Consider the following 20,817-nt stretch of genomic DNA (forward strand, 5'->3'; position numbering starts at 1 on the left):
ACTGGTCTTTGTTATCAACTTCCAGGCGCCAGAAGGGATTGCCAGACAAGCAATAAACACACTTCCCTGCAACCAAAATATCCCTTTCTATCATTCCTTTTTTTGGCGTTTCCATTGTTCCATTGTTCCTCTCAGGTGTTTTGGGAAAGGGGAAGGCACTCTGGGTTGAAAAGGGGAATGGGGAAGGAACGAAGGGATGAAAAAAGTTGTCCTTGGGGGCGCCGCGGTCCTGGGGGGGAACTGCACCCGGTGTCTTTCAGCCTGCCGCCCGCAGCAGCTGAGAGCACAGGAGCAATTCTCGGAAGGGAAAGATGGCAACCTCAGCTGGCCATTTGAGGGCGAAGGAGAGTTTTTTTTGTCTCCTCCTTTCCCCGCCATCCTGGGACTGTTGGGTCAGACGCTCTTGCTTCCGGGACTTCGCTCTCCTGGGGAAGGAGGCATGGATGAAAGCAACTGCAGCTCGTCCGCAGCATCGTTGGGAATTTGGAGAAGATCTCCATCCGGCTTGGAAAGTGGATCCACTTCTCTTGGAGCCGGGGAGTCCCTGAGCTGAGTTTGGAGGCTCCAGGTACGCAAACCAGGAAGGGGAGAGCCCGTGACTCTGATGGCGGGGGCCATAATGGGAGCCAGAAGGAAACCGAAACGGGGAAAGAGAGAGAGAAAGAGACTCTCCAACTTCTCTGAGCAGCGGTTGGGTGGCCATCTGTCATGGATGCTTCAGCTGAGATTCCTGTGGGGTCCCTTCCAACTCCATGATTCTTTTTAAAAATAATTTTTATTAGGTTTTGCAATTTTATATTCAGCCCAATCATCATAAACACAATAATAAAATAAATCAATCCAAGTCTTGACTTCCCCCAACCTCCTCTTCTGGTTCTTTAAAAGTTTGCTCCTTCTGCTTATTCTGTTTACCTTACTTAAAAAACCTTTCAACCAAATATTCTTCTGTTCTTATCCTTTTTATACCATATCATTCCAAATTACATCTTGCAATTTTTTTTTGTAGTTTTCCCAATTATTGCTCCGTAATTTATACACGTTCCCCCTTAATTGTAATGATTCTAACTTTGCCCAGATCAATTAGTTCAATTTAGCAGGGCGTTCTTATGGGTGAAAGTCAGGAGGGTGAGTTTGAAGGGAGAGGGGGTGTGGAAAGAGAAGCATTTGGATTTGTAGCTAGTGTGCCTGTATGCAGATTTTAACTGATGCCTTTTAGTTGGGTCTTGAGATGCAAAAAAGCACCTTCAAAGGACTTCACTTGGCTATAATATTATTATTATTATTATAACCGGCACCCTGAACCAGCAGGGTATGGTGTTTGGAGGAGGGATAGAAATCTGACTTGCGGGGTCTCCTCACTTGGAACCATCAAGGGAGGAAAGCCTTTTCTGAAACTATCCTTCTTGCTTCTCCACAGGCTGCGGAGAAAAAAAGAATATTTTTTGACTCAGCCAGCTCTTGCTTGATTCGGGATCATCCCAAACTCCTGGCGGAGGAAGAGAAATGGCGAAGATGGCTCAAGTAGGGGAGATTTGGGGGTTTCTGGTGGGGCGGGTGAAAGATGGGGGGGGGGAGAGAAAGCTTACCTTAGGGGCAGGTGTGGTGGCAGTGGGGGTAGGGGCCAGGCCGAGAGCACATCAGGTCAAAATGGATTCAGGTGTTAAGGGGAAGAGCAGCACTGTATTGTATCTGAGGTACTAAAATGCTTCATGCCATGTTCCTTTAAGAAGGGCCAGTATGATTTGCCATATTCTGAAGATAAGGGATTGATGCTGAGCGAACAATGGTTTGCCTATGGCCACCTAATGAGTTCTTGGTTGGGTTATGGTTGCATTCTAAATCTAACCTGGCTTTCTCCCACCCTGTGCCATTTCATTCTCACAACAACCCTGAAAAGTAGGCTGGGCTGACTCCCCATTACCACTCTGAAGGTTAGTTACATGTTCTGTACTTCACTGTCTTTTTCCCTAAATTGAGAGTGGTCTTCAGCTCTGAGTCCTCTCACATTGAGATCTACTCCTGTGCTCCCCCACCCCCCCAAAAAAGATTTTTTAAATCTTGGTAGCATAATTCAGAAGGGGGGGGATGAGACTTTTTGTTGTTTGCTATTGTTCTATATAAAAAAGAGGGAGTCAGAATATTTGCTGATCTACTGCAGATCACTCAGATTTCCAGACCACCCTTGTTGTATTACACTCCTGCAGTTGAGAGACAGTGTTGCCTTTGGCAAAAGCCAGGGAGTTTTGTGAAAAGAAATGCTGTATACATCTTTACCTTAGCCAATAAAAATATATGTGGTACGGTTTAAGAACAAGTGTGCCCTGCACACATTATTATTATTATTATTATTATGTTATGTTATTTAATGTTGAAGTATTACCCTGGCATTATCTGTTTTTAAATATTTTAAAGTTTTTTTCAGTTATACAAAATGAAGTGAATATGCATATATGTGCATATATAAATATATATAATTTATGATTCTTATATGCGCTAATACATATATGATTATTAATAATCTACTGTGATCTGTATAAACTCATTTCACATATCAATATATTTATCCAGACAAAGTGTGCCTCAGTAAGCAAGCCGCTCATATGTTTTGAGTGCTGTCATGTCTTCAGTCCATTGATTATTAAAGGGGAGCATATTTTTGTTCTTCCAGTTTATCAATTACCAGTCTTTGGGTTGTAGTTAGGGCGCACAGAATCCATTTTCATTGTTCAGTTGTCTACTTCCATATAATAGGTATATAATTCAAAATAATACTTTCCTCTGAATTTTTTTTTAAATTTTCTGTACTGTCAAATTTATACAGTTCAACACTTTCTCCCAAAACTTAGTGAGAGCAGGACACTGTAAGAACATCTGTTTCAAAGAGACATTATCCTTATCACATCTCCAACAAAGAGTTGCATTTGACTGTTCTTTACTATGTAAATGTAATGGAGTCTAAATATTATTTTCTGTTGTATAAGTCTTAGTTCAAGATCCATCGATACCTTTGCTACCACAATTACCATGGAGCTTCATGGCCACATGAGGGTTTGAACCCATTTCCCATCCACCCCAAACCTTGCCCTAACCACTACACAACACTGTCTCTCATGAGCTATCACTGCAGACTCTGAGTGAGGATCTTTCTTTTTTCCCATTCCTCCTGTTCCAGGTCCCTGAAGCCTTGGTAGAGGTGACCGTACACTCCAGTGAAGGGCCGTGTCTGCTTGCCGGCCGTCGCCAGAGAGCCTTGTGCAGGAACGCCATGCAGGAGAGCTGTAGCTCTATGGCCTCCCTCGGTAAGGATCCTTTAACAAATATATAAGTCACAAAATCAGTCCACTCCAGATTAAATAATGGCGGCACGAGTCACCGGCTCGTCTCTCAAATCGTTTAGGAGTTTCATGAGGTTGTTGAGCATTTTTCCTCTTGCCTGTAGACGAAACCTGCAGTCACTCAGCCGCAGAGTTTGTTGCTGGCATGTGAACGATCCCAGAATGAGTTCCTGCTGGCACAGGGCTGGCATCACAGGTTGGCAGCTGCTGAGGGGCCCCACCCCAGTGACGGCATGCAGAGGGATGGGAGGCCAGCTGGCTAGCCCTGGCTGGGCTGTCTTCTTCCAGCTGTCCCATTTCAAAGATGATTACCTCAGCTCCAATGTAAATCAGCCACCCAGGCTTCTGAGCCAGGGCACACTATCAGCAGATCAAACTGCGCACACAGACTAGGTGTGAGGCTTGTGGAAGCATACTACAACTACAGATTTATTAATCATAAATTAGGACAAAGAAACATGTCTCTCTCTCTCGTCATCTCAGAGAGAACAGGAAAAAGCAAAAGCTATACACAGCGGAAGTTCCCAGCAAGCTGTGCTGGAATGTAAACAGACATGTGACACACAACAGTTCCACATGTCTGCTCCTTAAGGTGGAATGGAAATGTCAACATCGACAAGAGTTCTCTAGCCCTGCGGCTGCAGCCCATGGAGGGACTCTTGCCCAAGAGACTGCCAAAATCTGGAGCTGGCATTGTCCCAATGTGTCCAGGGTAGGGGCTGGGAAAGACCTGAAATCCAGTTGGAAACAGCCCCACCCCAAGTAAACAACACTCACCCAAGCAAAAACCCCACCCCCATTAAAACCATAGGGGCCTGGCCAACACAAAGTATCAAATGTGGTGACAGTAATAATAATACAACATGCATATGGCTTTGTGTTCCCAACTCAAGACCCATTGAAGAACATCTCATCCAGTTCAGTCTTTGAAAAACAGCTTTGAAAAACATTTTCATATTCTCCAGTGTGCTACCCTTGCCGTTGTGGCAGCACGGGGTTGCCGTTCTGTGATTGGACTTACGCTACTTGTTGAACGGTTCATTTATCCAGTCTGTATAACGTTTATTGCACATGTATCTTGTTAAGAGAAGTTGTACATTTATCCACTCCATGTTTACAGTATTTCCAGGCTTTGTCTTGCACATGGCACCCTAGTATGTTTGTTGTTTGAATGGTTATAAGTCTATCTCTATTCTAGCTATTATTCTAGTAAATTTGGTTTTATACTTATAAGCCAGTTTGTGGTTTTGTTGTATTATTACAACACCCTTGTTCCACCATCAAAGGGATGCTCCTGCTGCCAGGGTTTGCAGGCTTTATAGAGTTTCACCAGCAACTGATGCACACCTAGCTGGGGCTTCAGGTGTTTCCAGTGCTGTTCGCCTGCCCAGGGTCCTGGTCCCTGCTCTGCTTTCACAGCTGCAAGCAGGTCCTGGTCTGGAGAGCCAGTAGAGGCCACAGATCCAGCAGGTGGAGGGGAGATGGAGGTCCCTCAGGCAGTGGCTGCAGTCAGGTTCGTAGAGCTGCTGTCAGACTTCATATTTTATTTGCCCTTCATTGAAGGTCCCCCTGCTCTCTCTCTCTCTCTCTCTCTCTCTCTCTCTCTCTCTCTCTCTCTCATGTACTCTGTTCAACTCCGTCTTTCTCTTTGTGCCCACCTCAGGCACATTCCCTGCCCAAGGCTCCGAACTGCTCAGCCGGCTGGATCGAGGGGAAGACGCTTGGGTCCCAGATCTCCAGAGCTCTGAGGAGAGTGCAGAGGAAGGCCCGGTGAAACCGACGCTGAAGCGATGGCCGAAGGCAGGGATGTGGTGGGATCTGTACAGAAGCCCGGTGAAATACACCACTACATCAGAAAGCTCAGGTCAGGATTGTCTAGAGCAGGGGTAGGCAACCTAAGGCCCGGGGGCCGGATGCGGCCCAATCGCCTTCTCAATCTGGCCTGCGGACGGTCCAGTAATCAGCGTGTTTTGACATGAGTAGAATGTGTTCTTTTATTTAAAATGCATCTCTGGGTTATTTGTGGGGCATAGGAATTCATTCACCCCCCCCCAATATAGTCCAGCCCACCACATGGTCTGAGGGACGGTGGACTGGCCCACGGCTGAAAAAGGTTGCTGACCCCTGGTGTAGGGAAGCCCTTTGTTTAGACAGCTCCTACGGAGCACCATAGAATCCCAGAACTGTCGATTTGGAAGGGGACCCCGAGGGCCATCCAGTCTGACCCCTGCAATGCAGAAATCTCCGCTAAAGCATCCATGGCAGACGGCCACCCGACCTCTGCTTAAAAACCTCCAAGGAAGGGGAGGCCACCACCATTTGGCCGTGCTCCAAATCCCACCATTTCTTCCTAAGGGGGCATGGATGGATTTTATTATTTCAACTTATTATCCAGCCTTCCTGGGGCATGTTACAACCATTTAAGCACCATGTTGATGGAAACAGTTTAAAGCAATGTACAACCATGAAAATATGGCGAGTCCTAAAGAGACACATCTCTTGCGTCCAGTGCCGGATTTACGTATAAGCTAAACAAGCTATAGCATATAGGGCCCCACTCACTTGGGCCGCCCAAAAAAATTTAAAGGGGAAAAAACCTGGATGTACATTTCCAAAATATAAGATAAAAAAACAAATAAAAGAAAACCTACATACAGCAACAGTGCTTTGTGTTGCGTAGGCTCCTATGATGTAAGTAATGGGCCCCGCCTGCTAACTTGCTCCCTAAAATATCACTGGTTTGCTCATTTCTAGATATAGGGTGCCTACATTCTGCATGGACTGGTTGCATGGCAACATGTACAAATGGTTTTAGATATCTATTAGGTCTATAAATTAACCAATAGCATATATTCAACACAAAAAACAGTGACAATTTGTTGTTGACAAAGGACAGCTGGACATATAAAGGGCCCCATTACCTTCAGTAGCTTGGGGCCTCCTCAAACCTATATTTGGCCCTGGGCGGGAGGGGGCAGGACTTTGTCCTATCCACTTTCTCCCAACCATGCATCATTTTTATAAACTTTTTCCAGATAGATTATGGTAATTCTTAGTCTATGTTCCTGTGTCCTTGTTTGTTTTTCAAGTATCCCACTTGCTCATTCTGTTAACATAAACATTACTGCTGGCAGAGTGGGGCTTCCTCCCTTTCCTTGACCTGCATGTGCTCCTTCCCAAATCTACTTTGGGGGGTGGGCTCGGTATCCCTAGAACAGACATAGGGGACATTCAGGGAGGGGAAGTACCATTCTGCTAGCTGAAATCCTTGTGCCCTGTCTTAATATCACATTGAATGCAACTCACTGGATCTGGCAGGGCTACTCTCAAATAAGTATACTGAGGATTTTTATTTTTAGTGCAAGAGACCAAAACAGATACTGTTTTGGATAGCAAGTGAAAGTACTGTATTTTTCGCTCTATAAGACACACCAGACCACAAGTTTTTGGAGGAGGAAAACAAGAAGAAAAAAATTGAATCTCAGAAGCCAGAACATTAAGAGGGATCGCTGCGCAGTCAAAGCAGCAACCCCTCTTGCTGTTCTGGCTTCTGGGATAGCTGCGCAGCCTGCATTCGCTCCATAAGACACACACACATTTCCCCTTACTTTTTAGGAGGGAAAAAGTGAGTCTTATAGAGCAAAAAATACGGTAATTCCTTTCTCTACAAACATGCACATATTCATTAATTAATTGCATTTATATACCACCTTTATCTTCCAAGGAGCTTAAGGTGGTGTGCATGGTTCCCTTCCCTGTCTTATCCTCACAACAACCCTGTGAGGTTGGGTTAGGCTAAGAGATGGTGACTGGCCCAAGGTCATCCAGTGAGCTTCCTGGCTGACCGGGGATTCGAACCCTGCTCTCCCAGGTCATAGCCCAACACTCTAACCATGATGCCACACTGCCATATGTTTCGCAACATACCCGTTTGTTCTCAGACATCTGCTGGATAAAAACTTCTCCTCCTCCCCAAGGAAGAAAGCAAAATTAAAAAATATTTTTACCAAATAAAATATCGCCTTTTCTGAAAATTACATAGAAAGAAGGGAAGAAGCGTTTTAAAGGCCAGGAAAAATAAGTCAGAAATGGAGGGAGGAAAGAAGTCTTGACTGGATGGAGTAAAGGAGCAGTTTTAGAGATTTTTCAGGCTGCCTGCCTGTGGTAAAGGAAGTGAATAGCGAGTGTTTTCTCCCCGCTCCCCTTACTAGAACATAGTGTGTTTATCCATGGGACCCCCAACGTAATTGGTTGTCATCGAGACGCACAAAATTATTTCACGCAGTTCATAATTTGTGAAATTGACTGCCATGAGATGTGGCGGCAGCTGTTGGCCTGGATGGCTTTTTCTCTGCTCTCATAACGACCCCATTTTTGTATATCCTTCTCCCTTCTGTTTCCTGCAGAGGATGAGCAGGAAAGTGAAGCTGAAGAACAGAAACGGCCCCGTGGAGGTCGCAAGCTGACGATCCTTCGTAGAAGCATACTGGATATCTTCAAGGGGAATGGATGCCAGGGTGTGAAGCAAACGGAAGCCTCCAAGAATAGGCCTCAGCTGAAGAAGCCCCCGCGGGCCCAGCTGGGGAAGATAAAGTGTAGCGCAACAGAAGTCGGCGACGTTGCTCCGTCCACAGCCAAAAAGAAGGCTTCCGGAAGGGAGCCTCAGAGGACCTGCCCGGACTGCGGCCAGGCCTTCAAGACAAAAGCATCCCTCCTCAATCACCAGAAAACTCATTCTGGCGAGTGCCCCTATAAATGTTCTTCCTGTGGGGAAAGGTTCACAGCCAAAAAGGCCTTTGCCAGTCACCAGTTAGGCCACGCGGAAGAAAGGGGTTATAAACACCCCAGCCCAAGGAAGCACCCCAAGGCCTACCTGCGAGAAAGGCCTTTTAAATGCTCCGAGTGCGGGATGCGCTTCCAGCGGAAGCGCACCCTGACAGCGCACCTGAATAGCCATACGGCAGAGCGGCCCTATCGATGCCCCGAGTGTGAGAAAGCCTTCACCCGAAAGGAGCACCTGGACAGACACCAGAAAATCCACATGAGGGAGAGGGAGGGCAGCCCTCCCAAGGGAGAGAGAGAAGAGAGGGCGGCCATTTTCCCTGATGCTCCTGAGAAGAGACCTCCTGCAGCCTCTGAGGGAACTTTCTTATCGGGCCTTGGCGCTGATAGACAGCAGGGGACGCCCCAAAATCTCTACAAGTGCCAGTTTTGTGGGAGATGTATGCGGACCAAAGGTTTGCTCGTTGATCACGAGAGAATCCACAGGGAAGAGATGCCCTACAAATGTTCCCAGTGTCAGAAAAGCTTCCTTCATAAGTACAGTTTTCTCCAGCATGAGGCGACCCACTGGAGGAAGGCAGCTTGTGAGCGCCCCGTGAGAATGAGCGCCAACTATACCCCCTCTACTTCCAGAATCTTCCACACGGCAGAAAATCTCTCTGCTGTCCCAACGGATGGAGGGAAAGTCACAAATCTTTTTAACCTTTCCCAACACACAAGAACTCCAGGCGGGGAACGGGTCTATAAATGCCAGTACTGTGGGAAATGCCTGAGTGGAAGTGGTCCGCTCACCAACCACGAGAAACTCCACAGAAGAGGGAGATCCTATAAATGTCCCTACTGTGTGAAACGTTTCTCTCGAAAGGACAACCTTCTCCAACACAAGGCAACCCACAAAAAACAAAAACCTGTCGGAAGGCCCAGGTTGAAGAGTAGCCGCTCTGTACCTGAAAGAATCCACACAGAACTGCAGCCCCATAGAGACGTGAGGGACGGCATTGTCACTCGCAGCGTGGCTCGTAGCTTAAGCCTTTCCAAGCACCTAAAAACCTACACGGAGGGCAAAGTCTACAAATGCCAGTACTGCGGGGAGCACACAAGAACAAAAAGTTTGCTCGTCGATCACGAGAGAATCCACAGGAGAAAAAAGAAGCCTTACCAATGTTTGGAGTGTGGGAAAAGCTTCTATCAGAAGAACTACCTTGCTTCCCACCAGAGAGGCCATGTGAGGAAAAAGCTCTCCAAACGCTCAGACGCTAACCAAAAAGTGACCACAGACAATCCCCGCTCTCTGAAGCGTGGGAATCCTCGCAGAAGGAAAGCACCATGGCGATGCTTTAAATGTGGGAAACGCTTTGATTACAAATATCACCTCACCAGGCATCAAAAGACCCACTTGGCAGAAAAGCCCTTCAAATGTGTGTGTGGGAAAGGGTTCGTTGAGATGTGGCATCTGAAAAGACATGAGAAAACCCAGCTGAACAAGAAATGCCATGAAAAGCTCCTCAGGGCTGAGGGGAAAGGTGCCATTTTGAATTCTGCAAATGGCGTCCACCCTGAGGAGAGGAATCCGGGAGAGCTACCCGTAAACACTGAGCCACCAACAGCATCAAGCACAGTAGAAAGAAACATATTACAGGACACTGAGGAAGAAAACACACGGTCTCTGGCGGCCTTGGCAGAAGCATCTGAGGTGGAGATTCTAGACGTTTCTGAGCAGGGAGGAACGCATGTTCAGGTGCAAGTGGAATTATCCGAACAATCCCAGCAAAACTCCTTACAGAACTGCAGAGAAGAGAACGTCTCTGTCAGCCAGCCAGTGGGATCTAAGAGAAAGCTATCAGGAAAAGACCCTGTTACTGTGCGTTGCAAGCAAGACGACCACAGCAAAAGCCAGCACGTCCATCAAAGACACTGTTCCAAAAGGGCCCGTCTCCAGAGTAACAAGCAGAAAAAAGCCTGTGTCAGGTGGCAGTTGAGATCACAGGCCATGATGTTAAGGAGGAGATCTAAGCAAAAGATGCAGCTAGTTGGTGAGCAGGCCAGATCCTGCTTCTGTCAGCAGGAAGGGCCAAGAAGGAAACCCAGCCTCCTGCAGGCCTGCAAGAAGGTAAAAACCTGCAGCAGCCCTCAAAGGAACCAAGACACAGCTGCTTCCCCCAAAGGCAACTCGGAAACTGGGAGTTGCACAGCAGGAAACTGTGATGCTGTTGCCATCAGAGGGGAAGAAGACCTGCAGGAGTTGTCACCTTTGCCTGGAAGAAGCCCTTTGCAGAGTTGTGAAAGAGCTCAACCTGCAGATGAACTCCAGAATGCGTCTCTTCAGAAGATGGAGATGTGGCCAAGATGGAACCCCAGCTCCCCAGAGGCCTGCAAGGAGGTAGAAACTTGCAGCGGCCCTCAAAGGAACCAACACACAGCTGCTTCCCCCAAAGGCAACTCAGACTCTGGCAGTTGCACGTCAGGAGAATATAATGCTGTTTCCATCGGTGGGCAAGAAGACCTGCAGGAGTTGTCACCCTTGCCTGAAAGAAGCCCTTTGCAGAGTTGTGAAAGAGCCCAAGCTGCAGATGAACTCCAGAATGCGTCTCTTCAGAACATGGAGGAGATGCCAAGATGGAACCCCAGCTCCCCAGGGGTCTGCAAGGAGGTAGAAACTTGCAGCGGCCCTCAAAGGAACCAACACACAGCTGCTTCCCCCAACAGCAACTCAGACTCTTGGAGTAGCATGACAGTAAACTGCGATGCCCTTGATATCGTTGGGCAAGAAGACCTGCCGGAGTTGTCACCCTTGCCTGGAAGAAGCCCTTTGCAGAGCTGCAAAGGAGCCGAAGCTGCAGATGAACTCCAGAATGCATCTCTTCAGAACATGGAGGAGATGACAAGATGGGAACCCAGCTCCCCAGAGGCCTGTAAGGAGGTAGAAACTTGCAGTGGCCCTCAAAGGAACCAACACACAGCTGCTTCCCCCATAGGCAACTCAGACTCTTGGAGTTGCACGTCAGGAGAATATGATGCTGTTTCCATCAGAGGGGAAGAAGACCTGCAGGCGTTGTCACCCTTGCCTGAAAGAAGCCCTTTGCAGAGCTGCGAAAGAGCCCAACCTGCAGATGAACTCCAGAATGCGTCTCTTCAGAACATGGAGGAGATGCCAAGATGGAACCCCAGCTCCCCAGGGGCTTGCAAGGAGGTAGAAGCTTGCAGCGGGCCTCAAAGAAACCAACACACAGCTACATCCTCCAGTTTGCTCAGAGGTTCCCCAAAGAACTGTGAACCAGGAGAACGGAGCTTCTGCCTGTCATCACAGACAACGTTCTCCACAAAATCCGAACCAGAGACTATCAGAAGTGCCACACTAGGGATGTTGACCACTGCTGCATCCAAGAAGGGGCCAAAAAAAGTGCTGGAAAGGGAATGCAACGGCAACTCAGAAACTGGGAGTTGCACGCCAGGAGAATATGATGTTGTTGCCATCGGTGGGCAAGAAGACCTGCAGGACTTGTCATCCTTGCCTGAAAGAAGCCCTTTGCAGAGCTGCGAAAGAGCCCAAGCTGCAGATAAACTCCAGAATGTGTCTCTTCAGAACATGGAGGAAATGCCAAGATGGAACCCCAGCCCCCTAGAGGCCTGTAAGGAGGTAGAAACTTGCAGTGGGCCTCAAAGGAATCAACATACAGCTACTTCCCCCAAAGGCAACTCAGACTCTGGGAGTTGCACATCAGGAGAATATGATGCTGTTTCCATCGGTGGGCAAGAAGACCTGCAGGAGTTGTCACCCTTGCCTGAAAGAAGCCCTTTGCAGAGCTGCGAAAGAGCCCAACCTGCAGATGAACTCCAGAATGTGTCTCTTCAGAACATGGAGATATGGCCAAGATGGAACCCCAGCTCCCCAGGGGCTTGCAAGGAGGTAGAAGCTTGCAGCGGGCCTCAAAAGAATCAACACACAGCTGCTTCCTCCAGTTTGCTCAGAAGTTCCCCAAAGGGCTTCGAACCAGCAGAACCTAGCTTGTGCTTGCCATCCCAGATATTGTTGTCCACAAAATCCGAACCAGAGACTATCAGAAGTGCCTCACTAGAGATGTTGATCACTGCTGCATTGAAGAAGGGGCCAAGGGAAGGGCTGGAAAGGGAATCCGAAGGCAACTCGGAAACTGGGAGTTGCACGTCAGGAGAATATGAAGCCATTGCCATCGGTGGGCAAGAGGACCTGCAGGAGTTGTCACCCTTGCCTGAAAGAAGCCCTTTGCAGAGCTGCAAAAGAGCCCAAGCTGCAGATGAACTCCAGAATGCGTCTCTTCAGAACATGGAGGAAATGCCAATATGGGAACCCAGCTCCCCAGAGGCCTTCAAGGAGGTAGAAACTTGCAGCGGCCCTCAAAGGTACCAACACACAGCTGCTTCCCCCAACAGCAGCTCAGACTCTTGGAGTAGCATGGCAGGAAACTGCGATCCCCTTGATATCGTTGTGCAAGAAGACCTGCAGGAATTGTCACCCTTGCCTGGAAGAAGCCCTTTGCAGAGTTGTGAAAGAGCTCAACCTGCAGATGAACTCCAGAATGCGTCTCTTCAGAACATGGAGATGTGGCCAAGATGGAACCCCAGCTCCCCAGAGGCCTGCAAGGAGGTAGAAACTTGCAGCGGCCCTCAAAGGAACCAACACACAGCTGCTTCCTCCAGTTTGCTCAGAAGTTCCCCAAAGGGCTGTGAACCAGGAGAACGGAGCTACTGCCTGCCATCCCAGACAACGTTCTCCACAAAATCCGAACCAGAGACTATCAGAAGTGCTGCACTGGAGATGTTGACTGCTGCTGCATTGAAGAAGGGGCCAAGGGAAGGGCTGGAAAGGGAATTCGAAGACAACTCGGAAACTGGGAGTTGCACGTCAGGAGAATATGATGTTGTTATCATCGGTGAGCAAGAAGACCTGCAGGAGTTGTCACCCTTGCCTGAAAGAAGCCCTCTGCAGAGTTGTGAAAGAGCCCACGCTGCAGATGAACTCCAGAATGTGTCTCTTCAGAACATGGAGGAAATGCCAAGATGGCAGAATGTGTCTCTTCAGAACATGGAGGAAATGCCAAGATGGAACCCCAGCCCCCTAGAGGCCTGTAAGGAGGTAGAAACTTGCAGCGGCCCTCAAAGGAATCAACACACAGCTGCTTCACCCAAAGGCAACTCAGACTCTGGGAGTTGCACGTCAGGAGACTATGATGTTGTTGTCATTGGTGGCCAAGAAGACCTGCAGGAGTTGTCACCCTTGCCTGAAAGAAGCCCTCTGCAGAGTTGTGAAAGAGCCCAGGCTGCAGATGAACTCCAGAATGTGTCTCTTCAGAACATGGAGGAAATGCCAAGATGGAACCCCAGCTCCCCAGGGGCCTGTAAGGAGGTAGAAACTTGCAGCGGGCCTCAAAGGAACCAGCACACAGCTGCTTCCCCCAAAGGCAACTCAGACTCTGGGAGTTGCACGTCAGGAGAATATGATGTTGTTGTCATCGGTGGGCAAGAAGACCTGCCGGAGTTGTCACCCTTGCCTGGAAGAAGCCCTTTGCAGAGCTGCGAAAGAGCCCAAGCTGCAGATGAACTCCAGAATGCCCATCAGCAGCCCAAAGTGCGGCTGACACTGTCGGGAGAAGCAGGTAACACATCTCTGCAGATCTGCAAGAAGGAGAGAGGCAGTGATGAGCCACAGACTCCGATGGCAGCAGAACCCCAAAGCCCAGCTTCTTGGGACGAGGGTGTTCCCAGGGAGTGGAAATCGGAGGAAACAGAGCCGAGGTATGAGTGCAGCTACTGTCACCAGTTCTTCGAGAACCAAGACCAGCTTGTGAGACACGAGAACGCACACAAGAGGAGGCCCTATCTGTGCACTCACTGCGGGAAGGGCTTCCCTTCTGCACATGCCCGGACCATCCACACGCGAATCCACACGGGGGAGAAGCCCTTCAAATGCCCCGAGTGCGACTTTCGCTGCTATGCGAGTGCCAACCTCAACAAGCACAGGAGAACCCACAGCCGGGAAAGTCCCCACCTTTGCGTGCTGTGTGGGCAGAGCTTCTGGTTCAGCCACAGCCTCGCCGTGCACCGGCAGATGCACAGCGGGAAGGAGACGTACACCTGCGCCGACTGCGGGCAGATGTTCCTGCGCAAGAACTTGCTCATTTTGCACAGGAAGTACAAGCACCAGTCGGGAGCTGTGTAACTGGGCTGTTTGGTTGAGGGGCAGCCTCTCCCTTCTCCTGGAGAGGTCAGCTCCGAGGGAGCATGCTTGGCGCAACAGACCAACCTAAGCTGAGACTGCAATCGGCACACTTGCGTGCTGTAACTTTGGCTGCTGTTTTGATCAGGCTCCCAAGCAAACTCTTGCGACAGCCACGCCCTGACTCCGAACTATGCTAGCTTTGTCCCTTCTTGCATCTCTCCCAGTTGCACCAGGAACCCGGGGGGGGGGGGTTTGAGCCCCACAACCCTCTATATGGTGAAAGGACAGTGGAAGCCGATATGGGCCAGGCCCCTTGGCAAGATGGAGAGATATTTGCCTTCCTGAGCCTTGGCAGGCAGGGATGGAGGAAAGATCGACTTTATCTCCAATGGCTCTCCCTTGTGCGCTTTCATCCCTTCCGATGCGTCCAAAATATCAAGCTTACTTTGGCAGGTCTGCTGGGAAGGGGTATACAGATCCCTGCTCTGCCACTGCTGGGCTTTTTTGGCCTGACCTTGTCTCTCACGTCATGCAGCCGTTGAGAACGGATTCTGGGCTGAGAAATGCCGCCCCCACTCCCATCTGCACTGTGACCACTATTCTGATCTGAAAGACATTTTTTTTTGCTCCTACGTAAAGTAAGACTGTTTTTTAAATCCAGCCTACGTCCTCCTTTGTCTGTATGTGACACAACTTGCCTGACCTGGCTGTTGTCTGGTTGTTAGTTCTTGAAAATCTCTAGGTCCAAATTTTTTAATGTCATTTTCCTGATAAGAACCCCTGCCGCTTTTGCACCAGACACCCCTATCCATGGCACAAATAACCTCCGAAGTGGGAAGAGGGTATCTGAAAAAAACAACCCCCTCAACCTGCCTCCAGGTTGGGGATTTATCCTGTGTGGTTTTTGTTCTCCTACCTCATACATCCTGCGTTAGAGCAAGGATAGAGGGGGGCCTTTGGTCCTCCAGATGTTTGGTGGACTACAACTTCCATCACCCCTGACCATTGGCCATGCTGGCTGGGGCTGATGGGGAGTTGTAGTCCATTATCTGCCACCGAGCAAAGCTTGGTGAGACCATACACCTTCTGCCCTTCGGACAAGAAATTCAGTCCTGATGGGCTCTCCCTTAATGGCCTTTTAACACATGTGGATGTAGGAAAACGCAATTTCCGCCTGAATAAAAACCTGTTACATACAGATCAGTGTCTTTGCCTCTGTCACACAAAAATACATCACAGGTTTATACTGTTGGTCCATGGGAACTTAGGGAGCTACTTTGTGCTAAGTCAGACCATTAACCTGTCTGGATGAGTATAGAGTTTCAGGCAGGATTTTTTCCTGGATTGAACCAGACACCTGCCCTTTCTTTGTTGACATTCTGTCTTGAGAGAAAGCAGCTCAGTCTTTGTTGACATTCTGTCTTGAGAGAAAGCAGCTCAGTCACCTCAGCAGGTTCATATTCTGGCCATTATCAAGAGTCCTATCTCATCTGTCCTTGGTACTAAGAGGTATACAGTGGGGCTGGGAGGCCTCAGATTCCAAGGTTGAATGTGGCCCTCTGGGTCCCCTTATCTGGCCCTCAGAATTCTCCTCAGGCCATAACCCTCACAGGTCTGCTTTTACTTATTTATTTCCTACATTTTTTTTACCACTCAACCAGTGAGGTTTTCTAGCTGACTGTACAATGTTATAACCGTGACATGGAAAATATAGTCATACCTTGGTTGACGAACGCCTTAGCAGTCAGATGTTTTGGCTCCTGAATGCCACAAACCCAGAAGTGAGTGTTCCGGTTTGCGAATGTTCTTTGGAAGCCGAACATCCGGCAGGGCTTCCTGGGCTTCCGATTGGCTGCAGGAAGCTCCTGCATCCAATTGGAAGCTGCGCCTTGGAAGTCAAATGTTTTGGAAGTTGAATGGACTTCCAGAACAGATTCTGTTCAACTTCTGAGATATGACTGTAATAGCTAAAGCAGAATAAAAAACTGCTGTGGATATCAGTGGCGTAAAAGATCAAATACATCCTAAAATGTTTATTTAGAAGCCTGGGAGCATAAAGCAAGTATTTTTACCTGTTTGCTGAAAAGGCCACATGTCATGGAGCCATCAGTGAAAAGGAGGCTGAGTGGAACATGGTTCAACCTTCATAATAATAATAATAAAAAAAAATAATAATAATTTATTATTTATACCCCGTCCATCTGGCTGGGCTTCCCCAGCCACTCAAGAGGCAGAGCAGTAGTATAAACTCAATCATGCCTGTGTAGCCACTGCCACAAACAAGCTTCTTTTAAGGTTAGATTTTTTTAAAAATTAAAATTTTACAAAGCAGTCAAAAATTTTTAATGCAAATCCTTTTAAGTGTCAAAAACTGCTTTTTAATGTAAAAAAATTATTGATATAAACACATACAAAACACTGTAAAAGTGATGAATTACACATAAGCTTTATGCTAGGTTAGATGGTTTGTCCATTTAGCCCAGTATTATGAACTCAAGAGATGAGGAACTCACGGCCTTCCAAATGTTTTATTCAGTGTGGTGTAGTGGTTAAGAGCCGTAGTCTCGTAATCTGGGGAACCGGGTTCGCATCTCCGCTCCTCCACCTGCAGCTGCTGGGTGACCTTGGGCCAGTCACACTTCTCTGAAGTCTCTCAGCCCCACTCACCTCACAGAGTGTTTGTTGTGGGGGAGGAAGGGAAAGGACAATGTTAGCCGCTTTGAGACTCCTTAAAGGGAGTGAAAGGCGGGATATCAAATCCAAACTCTTCTTCTTCTTCTTAACTGAGCTTTCAGAATGAGAGAGAGGAATGTCAGAGGAGATAATAAGAAAAAATAGAGTGAAATAACAAGCCCCACTCCACCCTCTGCTGTGGGTCTAGAGCAGGCATACCCAACCTGCAGCCCTCCAGATGTTTTGGCCTACCACTCCCATCATCCCTAGCTAACAGGACCAGTGGTCAGGGATGATGGGAATTGTAGTCCAAAACATCTGGAGGGCTGAAGGTTGGGGGTGCCTGGTCTACAACAGCATTCTCAGAGAAATGCATTACACCACAGTTGCTCATGAGAATGTGGCAGATGTCACATTCTGGTGGCCCTCCAGACGTTGATCGCCTCCAACGCTCATTAGCTGTGGTCAACTGTCAGGGATTATTGGCAGCTGTGGTCCAGCAACACCTGGAGGTCCACACAGGTTCCCCCATCCCTGGGTCAGATCTCCAGAGTCTCCCCCTGAGGCCTCTCTTATTGCTTGCTACCTGATCCTTTTCCCTGGAGAGACCTAGGATCAAAGTTGGGACCTTCTGTCTGCAGAGCATGTGCTAGTTTTGCAATATTTCATTTCAGAAAATGAAAAATCCGGACACAAATGTTGAGCTTTTCCAGGCAAAATTTTGTTGGCCAAAGTTGTTCAGCCTTTTTTCAGTGATTCCCAATGGCTACCGGTAAATCCCAACTATGCGGCAACCCTAGCATACACTCTGCCACTAAGGACCCACCTGCACTCTACATTTAGAGCAGTACAATGTGACTTTAAAGAGTCATAACTTTCCCCGGGGAACTGTAGCGTGTGAAGGGTGCTGAGAGCTGTTTGGAGCCCTTCACAAACCTACAATTCCCAGAGCGCTTTAACAATCAGTCCCTCTTCCCAGGGAACTCTGGTTGGCAGGGGCTTCCCTGAATTCTGTAGCTGGCAGAGGAGGGAACAGAATACAGTGGTACCTCAGGTTACATACGCTTCAGGTTACAGACTCCGCTAACACAGAAATAGTGCTTCAGGTTAAGAACTTTGCTTCAGGATGAGAACAGAAATCGGGCTGCGGCGGCAGCAGGAGGCCCCATTAGCTAAAGTGGTGCTTCAGGTTAAGAACAGTTTCAGGTTAAGAACGCACCTCTGGAACGAATTAAGTACTTAACCTGAGGTGCCACTGTAGTGGACTAGATGACATTAGATTTTTTTCTACTTTCCTGAGGGAGGGGGTGGAAAACCTCTAGCAACTCGCCTGAATATATATATTTTTAAACATCCCCAGAATGCATGACGGAGGCAAAACAAAGGTGCTTATTTACTACCAGGATAGGACCTAAAGCCAACAGGATTAGAAAGCCTGGGCAAATCAGGAGAACTGGAGCCTAAAGTTTCCACACTTTCTCCCTGGCCCCTGATACTTAAAGACAGTATCAGAATTAATCCAGAGCCTCTGGCTGCAAAAGGGAAGTTTTAAAAACTCGCTAATGGCTGCTTCTTGAGGTGACCTTGAATTATTTTATGAAGAGCACAGAACAATAAGGAGGAAGACACCAGCCTTTCCTGCTTAGTTTGTCTTGCCTTTCAGCAGTTCTCTTTTGTTATTTAAGTAATCTCTACAGCCTGAAGATCTGGGGTCTTCAGACGGGCCAATGCATAGCTATTATGAGTATGAGTACTTAACCCAGGAATGAGGCAAGTTTATCTCCAGCAGGGCAGTTAATGGAGGACCGGCAACAACAACAACTTGGCAACAACAACAACTTGGCCCTCAGGAGCTGAACTCCTGCAAGGAGTGAAAAACCTCCATATCCAAACATTTCCAGCAAATTCTCTCCACATGTGGCTTGTCAGTCTTCAAAGTTCTCTCCACATGTGGCTTGTCAGTGGCAGTGAATCAGTCAGGCTGCTAAATCTCTTTCTCCCTAACTCTATATTTTGTAGTCACCCAGGATTATGAGATGAATCTGTAGACTGCTTTGAGTGCTGTCAGGGGCAAATATATAAAAATAATTTTGTTGTTGTTGTTATTACAATAGCTCCTGTGTGAAACTGCTGGGTTCCAATTACAGTAATCAGGAAATTCTACTCTATTGCACCTGATACAATGGACTCTAGGACCTGGGAGGCCGAGGAGGTTCAAATCCCTGCTCAGCCATGACTTTGGGCCAGCCAATCTCTCAGTCTCTAACCCCACAGGGTTGTTGTGAAGATAAAATGGAGAGGTGAGAACCATGTGCACTGCCTTGATCTCCTTGCAGGAGGGATATAAACATAGTAAATAAATAAATAGCCAATGGAAGTTTAAACTTTGTTCATCTTTAAAGCACCGCAAGATTCTATGTCGGTTTTGCTCCAATTTTATTGTAATAGTAATGGCAAATAAGTACCTTTGCCAATAGATGGCAGTATACATTTTTTCTTGGCACTTTTGTTGTCCAGTTCACAGGAATTGTCTAATAGTGCCTTTAAATTAAGGACCAATCGGTTTTTATTCTATAAATGGCACAGGGAAGCAGCAGCCCTCTCTCCTGTTGCTTCTTCTCTCACAACCCTTATTCAGAGGTTGTGTGTTTGCTACTTGTTTTGTTAAGCATTGTAAAAGGTAAAGGGACCCCTGACCGTTAGGTCCAGTTACGGACGACTCTAGGGTTGTGCGCTCATCTTGCTTTATTGGCCGAGGGAGCCGGCATACAGCTTCCGGGTCATGTGGCCAGCATGACTAAGCTGCTTCTGGCGAACCAGAGCAGCGCACGGAAACACCGTTTACCTTCCCGCCAGAGCGGTACCTATTTATCTACTTGCACTTGGACGTGCTTTTGAACTTGCACTTGGACGTGCTAGGTTGGCAGGAGCAGGGACCGAGCAATGGGAGCTCACCCCGTCGCGGGGAAGTCCTAGGCTCTGTGGTTTAAGCCACATCGCCACCCGCGTCATAAGCATTGTTATGATCAGCCAAAGTATCCCTTTCCCTCTCAAACTGTGGGACTTGTGCACCCAGGAGGCAGCGACGGACCCCCAACTTGGATGGCGTTAAAAGGGGATTCATGGAGCGAAAGGCATCCATGGCTACTAGCCATGAAGGCTACGCTCTGCCTCTGGCATTGAGAGGCAGTAATGCTTTTGAATTCCAGTTGCGGGAAAACACAGGAGGGGAGGGCGCCCTTGCACTCCTGCTCCGCTCACTGGGTTCCCACTGGTCGGCCACTGCAAGATCAGGATGCTGGCCAGGGCCAGATTTAGGTTTGATGAGGCCCTAAGCTACTGAAGGTAATGGGAGCCTTGATATGTCCAGCTGTCCTTTGTCAACAACAAATTGTCACTGTTTTTTGTGTTGAATGTCTGCTATATGGTCATTGTTGTTGTTGTTTAGTTGTGTCTGACTCTTCGTGACCCCATAGACCAGAGCACGCCAGACACTCCTGTCTTCCACTGCCTCCCGCAGTTTAGTCAAACTCATGCTGGTAGCTTCGCGAACACTATCCAACCATCTCGTCCTCTGTCGTCCCCTTCTCCTTGTGCCCTCAGTCTTTCCCAACATCAGGGTCTTTTCCAGGGAGTCTTCTCTTCTCATGAGGTGGCCAAAGTATTGGAGCCTCTGTCCTTCCAGTGAGCACTCAGGGCTGATTTTCTTAAGAATGGAGAGGTTTGATCTTCTTGCAGTCCATGGGACTCTCAAGAGTCTCCTCCAGCACCATAATTCAAAAGCATCAGCAGTCAGCCTTCGGCAGTCAGCCTTCTTTATGGTTCAGCTCT

General features: G+C 48.1%; 2 protein-coding genes across 2 annotated transcripts in view; both read left to right on the plus strand.

Moving 5' to 3' along the window:
• Positions 1 to 20,817, plus strand: part of LOC114592123 (kyphoscoliosis peptidase-like) — a 201,021-nt gene that overhangs the window by 85,775 nt on the left and 94,429 nt on the right. The window lies entirely within an intron of this gene.
• Positions 64 to 15,511, plus strand: LOC114592129 (uncharacterized). The gene is made up of 5 exons (XM_028720032.2): positions 64 to 568; positions 1,418 to 1,521; positions 3,173 to 3,299; positions 4,999 to 5,199; positions 7,742 to 15,511. The coding sequence occupies exons 2-5, from the start codon at positions 1,504 to 1,506 to the stop codon at positions 14,311 to 14,313; spliced, it is 6,918 nt and encodes a 2,305-aa protein (XP_028575865.2). The 5' UTR covers positions 64 to 568; positions 1,418 to 1,503; the 3' UTR covers positions 14,314 to 15,511.

Source organism: Podarcis muralis, chromosome 2, assembly GCF_964188315.1.
Source record: "Podarcis muralis chromosome 2, rPodMur119.hap1.1, whole genome shotgun sequence".
Classification (NCBI taxonomy): domain Eukaryota; kingdom Metazoa; phylum Chordata; class Lepidosauria; order Squamata; family Lacertidae; genus Podarcis; species Podarcis muralis.